The 15,578-nt window shown below is 45.4% G+C and overlaps 1 protein-coding gene across 1 annotated transcript in view; it reads right to left on the bottom strand.

The window, feature by feature from the left end:
• The window catches only part of lrrc7 (leucine rich repeat containing 7), a 480,097-nt gene that overhangs the window by 60,610 nt on the left and 403,909 nt on the right, over positions 1-15,578 (bottom strand). The window contains exon 19 of the mRNA XM_070886128.1: positions 2,191-2,310. Within this exon, the coding sequence (XP_070742229.1) occupies positions 2,191-2,310 (120 nt within the window). The remainder of the gene's footprint in view (positions 1-2,190; positions 2,311-15,578) is intronic.

Consider the following 15,578-nt stretch of genomic DNA (forward strand, 5'->3'; position numbering starts at 1 on the left):
CCTCTTACTGCCTGAAAGCGTCGGCCAAGCGGTGGAGTCCAGTGGCCGCTGATTTGCGGTCGAATGGTTGCCGCTAGCGAAATTCACCTTGGTGGATTTTCCGGCAGTTCCCACTTCCATCCCGCTGCTGTCGACGGGTCCTAAGTGCATAATCAAAGTGCGCACCGTCGATTTCCCGCACCTCCATCTAAATTCAGCTTGAAAACTCTTCGATCCGCCGCACTGTGCCCCCAACAGCCTTTTCTGTTGGTGCACCCTGTTTTCTGTGTGTGGGACATGGCTGTGCGGCAGCCATTAAAGGCGAGGATCCAATGCCGTGGCTGCCATTTTATTTTTATTGCCGGCTGACTTCCAGATCGGCCGGACAAATATGCCCCCGGGTTCGGCTAGACCACCAACAGGCAGCCTAGCACCCCCTCTTGGGTGCCAGGCTGCTGGCCCGGCTGAAACTCTCCCTGGTGGCCCGGTGGACCTAACTAAAATCTTCGCAGAGCTCGCAGCGGCTCTCCCCTTTAAGTGAAGGGGAGAGATGTGGTGACGCACACGCGTCATGATGTCATCACCGCTCTGCTGATGATTGACAGCGGCGGTGACTCCGTCTCGCCTCCACTTCCACCCCTCTTGTTGTCGATCTTCTGCTTACCGTTCCCATTATGACCAACTTCCGGTCCGCTTAAAAAAAACGACAGAGTCGAATTTCACGAAAGAGGCCACCTCATCCAACGCCCTGGAAAAAACACTTTGGAATCGGTAGGTGCGACCTGTTTCAGGTGGACCTGAATTTTTACCCCTACAACTCACAAAATGCATCAGTATCTTTCTGAGCAAGCACTCTATGCACTACAACTCCGGAATACAGCTTAACACTGCTTTCTTTGTGAATCTAATTAACAACACCATATTTTGAAAGAGGGTGCATGACACATCAAGATTTCTTTCTATTAACGTGGCTCAGTTAAGAGTATTTTCACCTTTGAGTCAGAAGGTTATGGGCTCAAGTCCCTGAACAAACTTGAACACATAATCTAGGCTGACAATTCAGTGCAGTACTGAGGGAGTATTGAGTTGTGAAATGGCAGAAAGGATGCCATAGCATTATTTAAGAGTGGGGAGTTCTCTGTGTTATGGCCAGCATTCCACTCTCAACAAGCATCATTAAATAAACAGATCATCTGGTCATTCATTCATTTGCTGTTTGTTTGGCTGTGTACTAATTGACAGCCTCATTTGACTACATAACAACAGTGACTGCACTTCAACAGTAGTTCATCGATTGGACGTCCTGAGTATGGAGATTCTTTCTTCATATGACTTTGCTTAAAAATTTATTTTAAAAATAGAGAATAGAAAATTAAATAGGAGAAGATCAGTCAACAAGAAGAACAGAATTAAAATTGTATTTCAGGTGTGAATTTTTATATAATTAAATTTACAGTACAAATCTATTTCTGATCTTTGAATATCTTTATTGCTGTAATATTAGTGTTTGTTTCAACATCACAGTGTATAAACTGAAAACAAATAAAAAAGTCAGCCCAAAAGAAGGTATTTTGCTATATCTGTCATGAGGGCCGATTTTAACTCTTCTCAATCAATGGAAATGCAGTGGAAGAGGAGTTGAAATAGAGCGGCTCCATTTCCCACTGATTCCCCATTTTAATGCCACTGGTTTTTCGCAGCAGACGACGCTCCCACAAGGGAAGTCAGGCCTCTGCAGCCCTTTATCTCCCCCACCCCTCTCCAGCTGCATAACCCTTGCAACACCTCCCTTCCCACACTTAACTTTGCTGCTAGCAGCTTTCTCTCGATGCCTGGAGCTGATCGATCTTCATCTCCCCTCCATTGGCTAGCTGCCGTTTTCCACCGGAAATGGCCAAGCAGCTGACCAGTGGCATTCAAATGAGGCCCGCCAGTTTCCAACCAGGAATTAAAATCGGCCTTATGGTGTTCACAAAACGTACATTCAAAACCAGATCATAGCAACAGTTTATTTAAAAAAATATACATGTAGAACATGTATGTCACAAGATTAAACTCACCATTTGGAAAGTCTAAACCATAAATGGCAAAATGAAACTGAATATACTGCTGGGAATATAAAGGAACTTCATGGAACAAGTATGAAATCACAAAACATATCGTTATGTCATATGGTAGCAGAAAATTAAATCCACCTTTGTATGGTCTAACCTTTTTAATGATGTTCTCTGGTGGTACATCCCTCCTCCCCAATGCATATGAGCTCCATTGACTGGTGGAAGATACATCTTCCAGTTCACTATCATGGACATTGCTCTGTTGTGATGGTGTCTGAAGACAAGAAAATCAAACATATTAATGCTTAGTGCTAGATACTCGCACAGTTTAACAACAAGTAATGTTAACAGTTGAAGATTTCCCCAGAAGTAAATGCACTGGTTGGTGTTTAATTTCTGACTTGTGCTGAACTGCCTGTCATCCAGAGTGGCAGTGGATTCACTACAATTGGTTTCAGAGTTCCTGGGCTAGTTAGAGGAAAAACCTTGAGCCAGGATTCTTACCCCTACTGGAAAGTGGATGTAGAGTGAATATAGGATAAGCTCAACTTATAGTATTAGGTAGTCCCTCGTATCAAGGATGACCCGCTTTCACACCAAAAAGGGATGAGTGCACAGGTGTTTCAATGAGGGACCTGACATTCTCGGTCTCGAACTACACAGCGAAGGGTGGAAGGTGCCTGTGCGTGGATTCTTTTAACGTGATCTGGCCATGGCACACCAGCCACCACACAAGCTTGACAGAGCGAGGTCTTGATCCAGTGGCAAAGGTTAACCAAGACGACTGGAAACCAAGCTCTGCTGCATGGACCTAGCACACATACATGCTCCTACTATCCATAGATCGCAATATGGGCTGGCCCGTGCTGCCCCTGGGCCCTCACCGCTTCTCGGCCCCGAACCCTCGTCACTCCTGGGCCCTGATCATGATGCTCCTGGGCCCCGATCTCTCAACGCTCCTCCGCCCCGATCAAAAATGGAGCAACGTAATATCCTGTTGGCACTCACCATCCAGGCTTACACATGTGGGCTAAAATTTAAAAGAACATTACAAAAAACATGATCCTGCAGTTTATGTGGTAATGGAATCGAATGGGCCATCAGAATTCTTCTACTTAAAGCAGTTCTGTAATATTGGGACTGATGCACAGGCAGACAAAAGCAGATTGATGGTGTGTATGTTTAAGCATTACTAATACTGTATAAAGAATGCAAGATAACAAAGCTGAAAGGTTAGCAAAATACAATTGAGCTTTGTTAACATTTTCGAAATTAAAGTGCTGGAATTAAATTTTAAAAGCAGAAGTGGGTGATTGAAACAAATAGAGATAGTGCATGTTGTGATACAGTTTAGACTCAGCATGCACTATCTCTTCTATTTCTACATGTAACTAATCTATTTACATGCTGAATATACAATTACACCGATTAGGTGCTAGCAAAAAATAGGAAGGCATATATATTGTACTAAATGTCTTCCTTTTCTTCTCATGAAATCATGTGAGGTGAATTATCCTCTATCTCTGTATTGCTACCACACGTCGAAGAGGTGGGTAACAGAAATATGGGGAGCTGCCACATAGACATTGATATCCTGCGACCGAAACGAAAAAAAGCACCAAATATAAAACTGCCTGTTGTTGTCTGAAGCACAAAAGGTACTACAGCCTCCAAGTTCAAAATGAGAAAGAATTGACAAATGGTTAACAATGATGTCTCCAGAATTACATAAAAATTATAACACGGAAACAAACCATTCAGCCCAAAAAGTTGGTGTTGATGTTTATGCTCCATGTAGAAATTTTTGTTTTTCAATTTATAATGCTTGACATGTTAGTTTACATTTACTATATAAACTTGCCATCAAACAGATACTAATTCCTGGCACTGTTAAACTAAAAGTAATATAAATGAGCTGTCAGGATGAGAAAATTACAAATGCCTCCATTTTTGACAATTCCAATGCTCTTCTGGAGGGTCTGCCATCCTCTGCTCCATAAATTTGAGCTCATCCAAAACTCTGCTGCCCATATCCTAAACCGCACCAAATCCCACTCACCCATCACTCCTGTGCTCACTGACCTACATTGGCTCCTGGTCTACCAATGCCTCAAATTTAAAATTCTCATCCTCGTGTTCAAATCCTGTCATGGTCTTGCCCCCTCCTATCTCCATAACCACCTCAGCCCTACAACCTTCCAAGACTTATGCATTTGTCCAATCTTGACCTGTTTGCATCCTCCACTCTCTGCACCCTACTGTTGGTGGCAATGCATTCAGCTGTCTAGGGTTTAATCTCTGGAATTCCCTCCCTAAACCTTGCTGCCTCCATCTCTTTCTAACATTAAGACCCTCCTTAAAACCTACCTCTTTGACCAAGCTTTTAATTGCCCCTCCTAATACACTTCTGATTGCAGTTCTGTGAAGTGCCTTGGGACATTTCCTATGTTAAAGATGCTATATAAATGATGGCGGCCATGAAAACTCCTGCTCCCTCTCCTGGTCCGCAGGATTATTTTCACTGTTTCCTCTCCTGCCGGTTGTAAAACACCGATTCTTGCTGCCTGCGATCCCCTGGTCCCTGATTCCATTTCCTTACCGGCTTACCGGCCGCTCGCCGCCCAATGGCGTCGGATTAAGAAATGGAGCCGAATCACCGAGTCAGAAAGGCCAGCAACAAGATCGGGGCTCAACCATACCTCAGCAAAAGCAAGCCCAGGAGCGCCATCTTAGGGGCCCAGGAAAGGTTCACCATGGGCCAGCAACAGGGTCAAGGCCCAGGAAAGGTTCATTACGAGCCAGCAACGAGGTCGAGGCCCAAGAAAGGTTCACCATGGGCCAGCAGGGAGGTCGGGGCCAAGGAAAGGTTCACCATGGGCCAGCAGGGAGGTCAAGGCCCAAGAAAGGTTCACCATGGGCCAGCAACGGGGTCAAGGCCCAGGAAAGGTTCATCACGGGCCAGCAGAGAGGTCGAGGCCCAGGAAAAGTTCACCACGGGCCAGCGAGGTCATGGTCCAGGAAAGGTTCACCATGGGCCAGCAGCGAGGTCGGGGCCAAGGAAAGGTTTACCACGGGCCAGAAACGGGTTCGAGGCCCAGGAAAGGTTCTCCATGGGCCAGCAACGAGGTCGAGGCCCAGGAAAGGTTCACCATGGGCCAGCAACGGGGTCGAGGCCCAGGAAAAGTTCACCACAGGCCAGCGAGGTCATAGTCCAGGAAAGGTTCACCATGGGCCAGCAGCGAGGTCGGGGCCAAGGAAAGGTTCACCACGGGCCAGAAACGGGTTCGAGGCCCAGGAAAGGTTCTCCATGGGCCAGCAACGAGGTCGAGGCCCAGGAAATGTTCACCATGGGCCAGCAACGGGGTCGAGGCCCAGGAAAGGTTCACCATGGGCCAGCAACGAGGTCAAGGCCCAAGAAAGGTTCACCGTGGGCCAGCAACGAGGTCGAGGCCCAGGAAAGGTACACCATGGTCCAGCAAGGAGGTCAGGGCCCAGGAAAGGTTCACCACGGGCCAGCAAGGAGGTCGGGGCCCAGGAAAGATTCACTATGGGCCAGCAACGAGATCGGGGCCCTGGAAAAGTTCACGACGGGCCTGCAGCGAAGTCGGTACCCAGGAAAGGTATAGCATGGTCTAGCAGGTAGCTCAGGATCCAGAAAAGGTACAGCATGGGCCATCAGTGAAGTCGGGACCCTGGAAAGGTACAGCATGGGCCAGCAGCAGGGTCGGGACCCAGGGAAGGTACAGCACGGGCCAGCATTGAGGTCGGGACACGAAACAGCAGCAAGGTCGGGACATGCGGCCAGAATACACACGGTAATCAACAACCAAAGCATGAGCGGCTGGAGAGAGAGCGGAAAAAGCGCAGCAGAGCCTGCGCATAGAGAGTTGCATGCTGGAGCTGGAGCCGGGGAGTCCAGGGTACTGTGTCAATATGCTACGGAAAAATACGCAAGCTGCTTCAAGATTAATGCGCTCATCTACACTGCAATCGCTGAAAACCAGGGAGAGAGGACCCGAGGGAGGTAGGGAGGGGGTCAGTAGGATATGTGTGTGTGTGTGTGTGTGTGTGCTAGGCCCATGAAGCAGAGCCTGGTCTCCAATAGTCTTGGATCTCCTTGCCATTGGACCAAGACCTTGCTTTGTCAAGTCCGTATGGTAGCTGTTGTGCAATGGCTACCCCACGTTAAAAGAATTCACGCACAGGCATCTTCCACCCTTTAAAATTAAGTTCTGGACCTGGACGCATTGGTCTCATCAGTCACAGAATTCATTTTAATGTGGAAGCAAGTTGTTCTCGACTCTGGGGGACTGCCTAAGAAGAAGAAGCAGTAGTCCTAAGCCCTGTTGCCTGCACTGCCCATATTCTCTGCTCTCTGCTTCAATAATGACCTCCAGTAGTGCATTACACAGAGTTACAATCCTTTATGTAGAAAAAAGTTTCTCCTGCTCTCGGCCATAAATCTGTTACATTTAATCTTATACCTATGTCTTCTCGTTCCCTGACACTCAACCACTGGAAACAGTTGGTTTCTATCTCATCTGTTTTAAACACTATCAAATCACTCCAAAATCTCCTCTGTTCTAAATAAAACATAGCAACAGGAATAGGCCATTCGCCCCCTTGACCCTGTTCCACCATTCAATTAGAACATGGCTGATCTGTACCTTAACTCCATTTACCCACCTTGGGTTCTGTAACCTTTCATACCTATACCTAACAAAAATCTCAGGTTTTAAATTTTCAATTGTCCTAGCCTCAACAACTTTTTGGGGGAGAAAGTTCCATATTTCCACTACCCTTTGTGTGAAGAAGTGCTTTTAGATATCACCCTTGAACGCAGTAGTTCTAATTTTAAGATTATGTCTCCTTGATTTAGACTCTCCCATCAGAGAAATTGTTTCTCTATCTGCTCTATCAAATCCATTAATCATCTTAAACATCTCAATTAGATCACCCCTTCATCTTCTATAGTCAAGGGAATACAAGCCTAGTTTATGCAACCTCATAACTTAACCTTTTTAGTCCTGGTATCATGCTGGTGAATCTACGCTGCACCCTTTCCAAGACCAAAATATCCTTCCTGAGGTGTGATGCCCAGAACTGAATGCAGTTCTCCAGATGTGGTCCAACCAGAGCTCTGTACAGCTGTAGCATTAGTTCCACCCCTTTATATTCCAGCCCTCTTGAGATAAAGACTAACATTCCATGAGCCATTTAAATTATTTCTTGTACGTGTCCATTAGCTTTTAGTGATTTCTATACTTGGACCCCTAAATCACTTTGTTCATCCACAATTTCTGGCTTCTCGCCATTTAGAAAATACTCTGATCTATGCTTCTTAGGTCCAAAATGGATGACCTCACACTTTCCCACATTGAACTCCATCTGCCACAGTTTTGTCCATTCATTCAGTCTATAAATGTCGCTTTGCAACTTTCTGCTCCCATCGACACTATTTACTGTGCCACCAAATGTAGTGTCATCAGCAAACTTAGATATACGGCTCTCTATTCCTTCATCTAAGTAATTTATAAATAGAGTGAAAAGCTGAGGTCCCAGTACAGATCCGTGGAAGACACCACTAGTCACATACTGTCAATTGGAGTGAATACCCGTTATTCCTACTGTCTCCTACCTCCAAGCCAATAGGTTACCTCTAATTCTGTTGACTCTCTTTTTTGTTAACAGTCTCTTATGTGGAACCTTGTTGAATGATTCTGGAAGCCCATTTAAATAATATCCATAGGCACTTCCTTATCTACCACATTAGTTACCTCCTCAAAAAATTCAACCAGGTTAGTTAGACTTAATTTACCCTTTACAAATTCATGCTGGCTCTCTCTGATCAGCTCATAATTGTCCAAATGCTCAGTCACTCTATCCCTAATAACAGATTCTAGTACCTCCCCTCAACCGACATTAGACTAATAGATCTGTGATTTCCTAGTTTATCTTTCTTACCCTTCTTAAATAGTGGAATGACATTGGCAATTTTCCAATCCAAGAAGACAATTCCTGAATTGAGAGAGCTTTGGAAGATCATGCTCATTATTAGCTTCCAACTGATAATTAAAAAAATATAGCAAAGTAACAAGGGGTGATGAAGGGATGCGGGTGAGTATAAATATGTCTCCCTGTGTAACGTTATTACAATATGACAGCTCAGTAGAATACATTTCCCTCTTTCAGCACAAGGGATGGAGGAGTTTTCATCAATACAATAGAAAAGGCCATCTAGTTCCCGCAGATCAGAAAAATGCTAACCGGTATGAGATATGCAAATTTGGCTGGAAGGATATGGCAGAACTTTAACACTATGAAAAACCACCTTCAGCAACATGTGAGACTCGGATGTTCAGGTTTTCGATAACCTCAAATTGGAAGTGTGACAATATTTCTGAAAGCCTTTGTAAAAATTCAAAAGGCAGCTCAACCCATTAGCAGCCTTTGTCAGGGAGGTGCTGTTACACAAAGTGCTTGTCCAAATGGTGGCCCACTTTGACACTCCACTGTATTATTCCCGTAGGTCAGCATTGCAGCAAACCTACGAGGAGATGGAAGTCATTTAGAGACTGCTGCTGATTTTGGCTGTACCAATACTGCATAGTAGCATCGTAGCTGCGAGTGGCTTTGGAGCAGTTGAAATAGCTCTGCATCTGGCTGTCTGTTGACCCAGGACTTGTGAAGACAGTTCCCCATGACTGTTGGTAGGAAGGTGCAGTTATTGTTGCCGGCATTTGAGTGTGTGTGGCAAATTAGGCTATGCTGGCTTTTGTTCACTCTGGCATGCCTTCTTCCATGCAGTACCACTGAAAATATGGCATACTGTAATTGGGATGCTTCTGAGTTTACCTCTATCTGTAGATGCAAGTAGAAACATAGAAATTTATAGCGCAGGAGGCCATTTCGGCCCATCGTGTCCGTACCGGCCGACAAAGAGCCGTACGGCCCTTGGTCAGCAGCCCTAAAGGTTACATATAAACCTATGAACAATGACGGAAAGCCAAAGAGCACCCAGCCCAACCAGTCTGCCTCACACAACTGTGACACCCCTTATACTGAAACATTCTACACTCCACCCCAACTAGAGCCATGTGATCTCCTCGGAGAGGCAAAAATCAGATAAAAACCCAGGCCAATTTAGGGAGAAAAAATCTGGGAAAATTCCTCTCTGACCCATCCAGGCAATCAAAACTAGTCCAGGAGATCACCTTGGCCGTATTCTATTCCCTGCAGTACTTACCATTATATCTGCGCCGTCCAACAAAAGGTCATCCAGTCTAATCCCAATTTCCAGCTCTAGGTCCGTAACCCTGCAGGTTACTGCACTTTAAGTGCCCATCCAACCATCTCTTAAAAGCGGTGAGGGTTTCTGCATCCACCACTCTTCCAGGCAGCGAGTTCCAGATCCCCACAACCCTCTGCATAAAGAAGCCCCCCCCTCAAATCCCCTCTAAACCTTCCACCAACCACCTTAAAACTATGCCCCCTCGTAATAGAAATAGGCCCTTACTATCCACTATGTCCAGGCCCCTCAAAAAATTGTACACCTCAATGAGGTCTCCTCTCAACCTCCTCTGTTCCAATGAGAACAAACCCAGTCTATCCAATCTGTCCTCATATCTAAGATTCTCCATTCCAGGCAGCATCCTAGTGAATCTCCTCTGCACCCTCTAGTGCAATCACTTCCTTCCTATAATACGGCGACCAGAACTGCACGCAGTACTCCAGCTGTGGCCTAACCAAAGTATTATACAATTTAAGCATAACCTCCCTGCTCTTATATTCAATGCCTCAGCCAATAAAGGCAAGCATTCCGTATGCCTTCTTAACCACCTTATCCACCTGGCCTGCTACTTTCAGGGATCTGTGGACAAGCACTCCAAGGTCCCTTTGTTCATCTACACTATTAAGTGGCCTACCGCTTAATGTGTATACCCTTTCCTTATTAGCCCTCCCAAAGTGCATCACCTCACACTTCTCTGAATTAAATTCCTTTTGCCACTGCTCTGCCCACCTGACCAGTAGATTGATATTCTCCTGCAGTCCATAACTTTCCTCTTCATTATCAACCACACAGCCAATTTTAGTGTTGTCTGCAAACTTCTTAATCGTACTTCCTATATTTAAATCTAAATCGATATATACTACAAAAAGCAAGGGATCCAGTACTGAGCCCCGTGGAACTCCACTGGAAATATTCTTCCAGTCACAAAAACATCCATCAATCATTGCCCTCTGCTTCCTACCTCCAAGCCAATTTTGGATCCAACTTGCCACTTTGCCCTGTATCCTATGGGCTTTAACCTTCATGACCAGTCTACCATGTGGGACCTTATCAAAAGTCTTGCTAAAGTTCATAATATACTACATCGTATGCACTGCCCTCATTGACCCTCTTGGTTACCTCCTCAAAAAATTCAATCAGGTTAGTCAAACATGATCTTCCCTTAACAAATCCGTACTGACTGTCTCTAATTAATCCTTGCCTTTCCAAATGTAGATTTATCCTGTCTTTCAGGATTTTTTCCAATAATTTTCCAACCACGGAGTTAGGCTGACAGGCCTATAATTACTCGGCCTATCCCCTTCTCCCTTCTTAAACAAGGGTACCACATTAGCAGTACTCCAATCCTCCAGCACCACGCCCAGATCCAAAGAGGACTGGAAAATGATGGTCAAGGCCTCTGCTATTTCCTCTTTTACTTCGCTCAACAGCTTGGGATGCATTTCATCCGGGCCTGGGGACTTATCTACTTTCAAAGCTGCTAAACTCCTTAATACTTCCTCTCTCACTATATTATTTCATCCAGAATATCACACTTCTCCTCGATAGCAGTATCTACATTACCCCTTTCCTTTGTGAAAACAGATGCAAAGTATTTGTTAAGAACCCTACCAACATCTTCCACCTCCACACAAAGATTACCCTCATGGTCTCTAATAGGCTCTACTCTTTCTTTAGTTACCCTCTTACTCTTAATATATTTATAGAACATCTTAGAGTTTTCCTTGATTTTACTGGCCAAGAATTTCTCGTGCTCTCTCTTAGCATTCCTAATATCCTTTTTAATTTTGCCTCTTAACTTTCTATATTCCTCTAAAGATTCTATAGTATTTAGCCGTTGGTATATGACATAAGCATCCCTTTTTTTCTTAATCCTCCCCTGTAAGTCTCTAGACATCCAGGGGGCTCGAGAATTATTTTTCCCAGCCTTTTTTTTTTTAAGGACACATGTTTGGCCTGAGCCTTCCGGATCTCCTCCTTGAATGCCTCCCACTGTTCCGACACTGATTTACCCACAAGTAGCTGTTTCCAGTTCACTATGGCCAAATCACTCCTTAACTTAGCAAAATCAGCTTTTCCCCAATTCGGAACTTTTATTCCAGGCCTATTCTTGTCCTTATCCATAACCAACTTGAATCTGACTGAATTATGGTCACTGGCACCCAAGTGCTCTCCCACTAATACCCCTTCAAACTGCCTAGCTTCATTCCCCAAAACTAAATCCAAGACCGCCCCCTCTCGTGTTGGGCTTGCTACATACTGACTAAAAAAGTTCTCTTGAATACATTTCAAGAATTCCGCACCCTCTATACACTTCACACTAAATTTATCCCAATCAATATTTGGATAGTTAAAATCCCCTACTATTACTACCCTATGGGTTTTAGACTTCACAGCAATTTGCCTACATATTTGCTCTTCTATCTCCACTGTTTGGGGGTCTATAATACACGCCCAGCAGTGTGATCGCCCCTTTTTTATTTTTCAATTCGACCCATATGACCTCATTTGATGATCCCTCTAACATATCATCCCTCCTCACCGCTGTAATAGTTTCTTTAATCAGTACTGCAACCACTCCCCCCACCCCCCTTTTTACCCCCCTCTCTATCTTGTCTAAAAATCCTGTAGCCAGGAATAGTGATCTGCCAAACCTGCCCCTCTTTCATCTTGTTTCTGTAATGGCTATAATGTCATACTCCCAAGTATCTACCTGTGTTCTTAGCTCATCCGCCTTATTCATTATACTCCTTACATTAAAGTATATACCATTCAGCACAGGAAGATCTCCTTGCTTACTATTTACTAAGCCCTATTTCCTCTGTCTTACAGATTTGTTTTCTAGATTCTTGCTATCCAATCTCTGCTTTACTTCCTTCCCTTTTGAATTTGTTTTCAGGTTCCCATCCCCTTGCCAAGCTAGTTTAAACTCTCCCCAACAGCACTAGCAAAACTCCCCACGAGGATATTGGTCCCGGCGCAGTTGAGGTGCAACCCATTCGGTCTGTACAGGTCCCTCTCCCCCAGGAACAGTCCCAATGCCTCAAGAATTTAAAGCCCTCCCTCCTACACCAACTTTCCAGACTCGTGTTCATCCTCTCTATCCTTCTATTCTTATACTCATTAGCACGTGGCACCGGCAGTAACCCGGAGATTACTACCTTTGAGGTCCTACCCTTTAATTTTCTTCATAGCTCCCTGAATTCTTCCTGTAGGACCTCATCCCTCATTTTACCTATGTCGTTGGTCCCGATAGGGAACACAACCTCTAGCTGTTTACTCTCCCCCCCCCCCCCCCCCCCCAGAATGCCCTGCGTCCGCTCTGTGACATCCTTGAGTCTGGCACCAGGGCGGCACAAAACCATTCGGGAGTTCCGTCTACAGTTGCAGAAATGTCTGTCTGTTCCCCTAACTATAGAATCCCCTATCACTAGGGCTCTTTTGTTCTTTGTCGCTCCCCCCTGTGCAGCTGGGCCACCCATGGTGCCTTGGAATTGGCTCTGGCTGCACTCCCCAGAGGCACCATCGTCTTGACCGATACTCAAAAGTGAATATCGGTTTGAAAGCGAGATGGAGTCAGTGGGTGTACTAGTGGGTGAGTACAGAGCACCCTTCATCTAGTCTGAGCTGCCTGGCATCTTTTCATTCCAAACATGTAAGAGAGGAACATTCCCATTGGTGTGGACAGTGGGGCTGGGGGCAGAAAAAGTTAGAGTGATTGACACAAAGATCTATGAGCACCTAATACCATAGAAAAAAAGGAAAAAAGGCAGAGTTCCAGCCACTCAAACCAGTAAATCCGATTGTTCCAATCCGAAAATTTAGGCTGAAGAGTTGGGTCCCTGTTTAGGAGCCACTGAACCTTAGTGACTACTACCCGCTATACCGAATATACATTAGAGTGTTGCAAGTTCCTCACAAGCACTTCCTTGAATCCTAAATCCTTGTGACTGCAGGATCATGTTGTGAACATGGCAGCTGCCATGTTTGCCCATATAGCGGCACTTATGTGCTTTAAAGTAATTAATTGATTATGAAGCACTTCGCGATGTATCCAAGAGAAGTGACGAGGTGCTACAAAAATGAACTTTTCTTTTAAAGGAGAATTAATTGTCATGAAATTGATTCAGCTAATATCAACTCTTTTAATTTTTAGTGAATTTGTGTGTTCATCTGCGTGAAGATGCTCGTATTGGTAAATAGAACATTTTCCTAATCCAGCAACCAATTCCAGCATGAAGCTATCTCAGGTAAAATCTAGTACTGCCAGCTAATGGATTGAATCTCCAAAAACGTAACTTATCCCATACTCAGAATAGCAACCCTGACTGCACTACTATGACATTTCTATTTCGCTCATTGACCTCTCTGTGTGAGATTGCCAGTGCATTCTTAATTGCAGTATTTCCAACTCTCATGACTTAATCGTGACACACATGATTTTTAATTAAAATTCACCCAAACTCAAGATTCAACAGCGAAAGCTCACACTTTTTTTCTGCTGTCTTCATCTTGCCATGCTTCCTGTGATTGGCTGTTAATGGGACACATGGGGTCTGAACCAGGGATCTGCAGCCCCTGACCTGAGCCCTAGTGGGCGACAAGCTGATCCTCATGGCAACTTTAATGCTAGAATTGGGAAGGACAGACCTCTGTGGAGGTGTGATCGACAGAGAGGGGTTATGGATAGACAACTCCAATGGTACCCTCCTCCTGATGAAATGCTGAGAACATGGTCTTGTCATAGCCAACACCTTACTCCGTCATAGAGACAAGTACAAGGCCTCATGGCAACACCCTCGCTCCAAGTACTGGCATCTGCTAGACTACGTCATCGTCCGAGCGAGGGACTGCGAGGGCGTCCGCATCACTCGCGCCAAGACAGGAGCTGACGACTGCTAGACTGACCACTGCCTAATCAGCTCTGTCATCTGATCCTGCAAATCCATTGGCACGGCAGGCGCACCAATGCCAATGTTCTCGCTCAGGCCAACATCGCCTGCATCGAAGGATTGACCACGCTCGATCAGCTCCGATGGACGATAATAGACTCCCAAAACAAGCGCTCTACTCAGTGCTCCAGCATGGCAGGCGAGCCTCAGGTGGGCGGAGGAAATGCTTCAAGTACACCCTCAAAGCCTCCACAGACACCTGGGAATCCCTTTTCCAAGACTGCTCAAAATGGAGGAGAAGCATCCGGGAAGGCACCAAACACCTCGAGTCTCTTCGTCGGGAGCACGCGGAAGCCAAGTACAAACAGCGGAAGGAGCGCACAACAAACCAAGCACCCCACCCACCGTCTGTCCCACCTGCGACAGAGACTGTAGGTCCCGCTTTGGACTCATCAGTCACCTGAGAACTCATATTAATGTGGAAGCAAGTCATCCTCGACTCCGAGTGGCTGCCTAGGAGAGACGAGAGAGGAGTCTATGAGTTGCTTTGTGCCATTAGGAATCTCCCATGAGTTGGTTTTCCTATCAGAAGTCTTTCTTGCTTCCCTGTGTATTTGAGACGATTGGAATAGACTCAGATACAAAGACATAGAAACATAGAAAATAGGTGCAGGAGTAGGCCATTTAGGCCATTCAGCCCTTCGAGGCTGCACCACTATTCAATAAGATCATGGCTGATCTTTCACCTCAGTACCCTTTCCTGCTTTCTCTCCATACCCCTTGATCCCTTTAGCCATAAGGGCCATATCTAATTCCCTCTTGAATATATCCAATGAACTGGCATCAACAATTCTCTGCGGTAGAGAATTCCACAGGTTAACAACTCTGAGTGAAGAAGTTTCTCCTCATCTCAGTCCTAAATGGCTTACCCCTTATACTTAGACTGTGTCCCCTGGTTCTAGACTTCCCCAACATCGGGAACATTCTTCCTGCATCTAACCTGTCCAGTCACGTCAGAATTTTATATGTTTCTATGAGATCTCCTCTCATCCTTCTAAACGCCAAAGAATACAGGCCCAGTCGATCCAGTCTCTCCTCATATATCATTCCTGCCATCCCGGGAATCAGTCTGGTGAACCTTCGCTGCACTCCCTCAATAGCAAGAACGTCCTTCCTCAGATTAGGAGACCAAAACTGAACACAATATCCCAGGTGAGGCCACTGTACAACTGCAGTAAGACCTCCCTGCTCCTATACTCAAATCCCCTAGCTATGAAAGCCAACATACCATTTTCCTTCTTCACCGGCTGCTGTATCTGGATGCCAACTTTCAATGACTGATGTACCATGACACCCAGG

This window comes from Pristiophorus japonicus, chromosome 8, assembly GCF_044704955.1.
Source record: "Pristiophorus japonicus isolate sPriJap1 chromosome 8, sPriJap1.hap1, whole genome shotgun sequence".
NCBI lineage: Eukaryota > Metazoa > Chordata > Chondrichthyes > Pristiophoridae > Pristiophorus > Pristiophorus japonicus.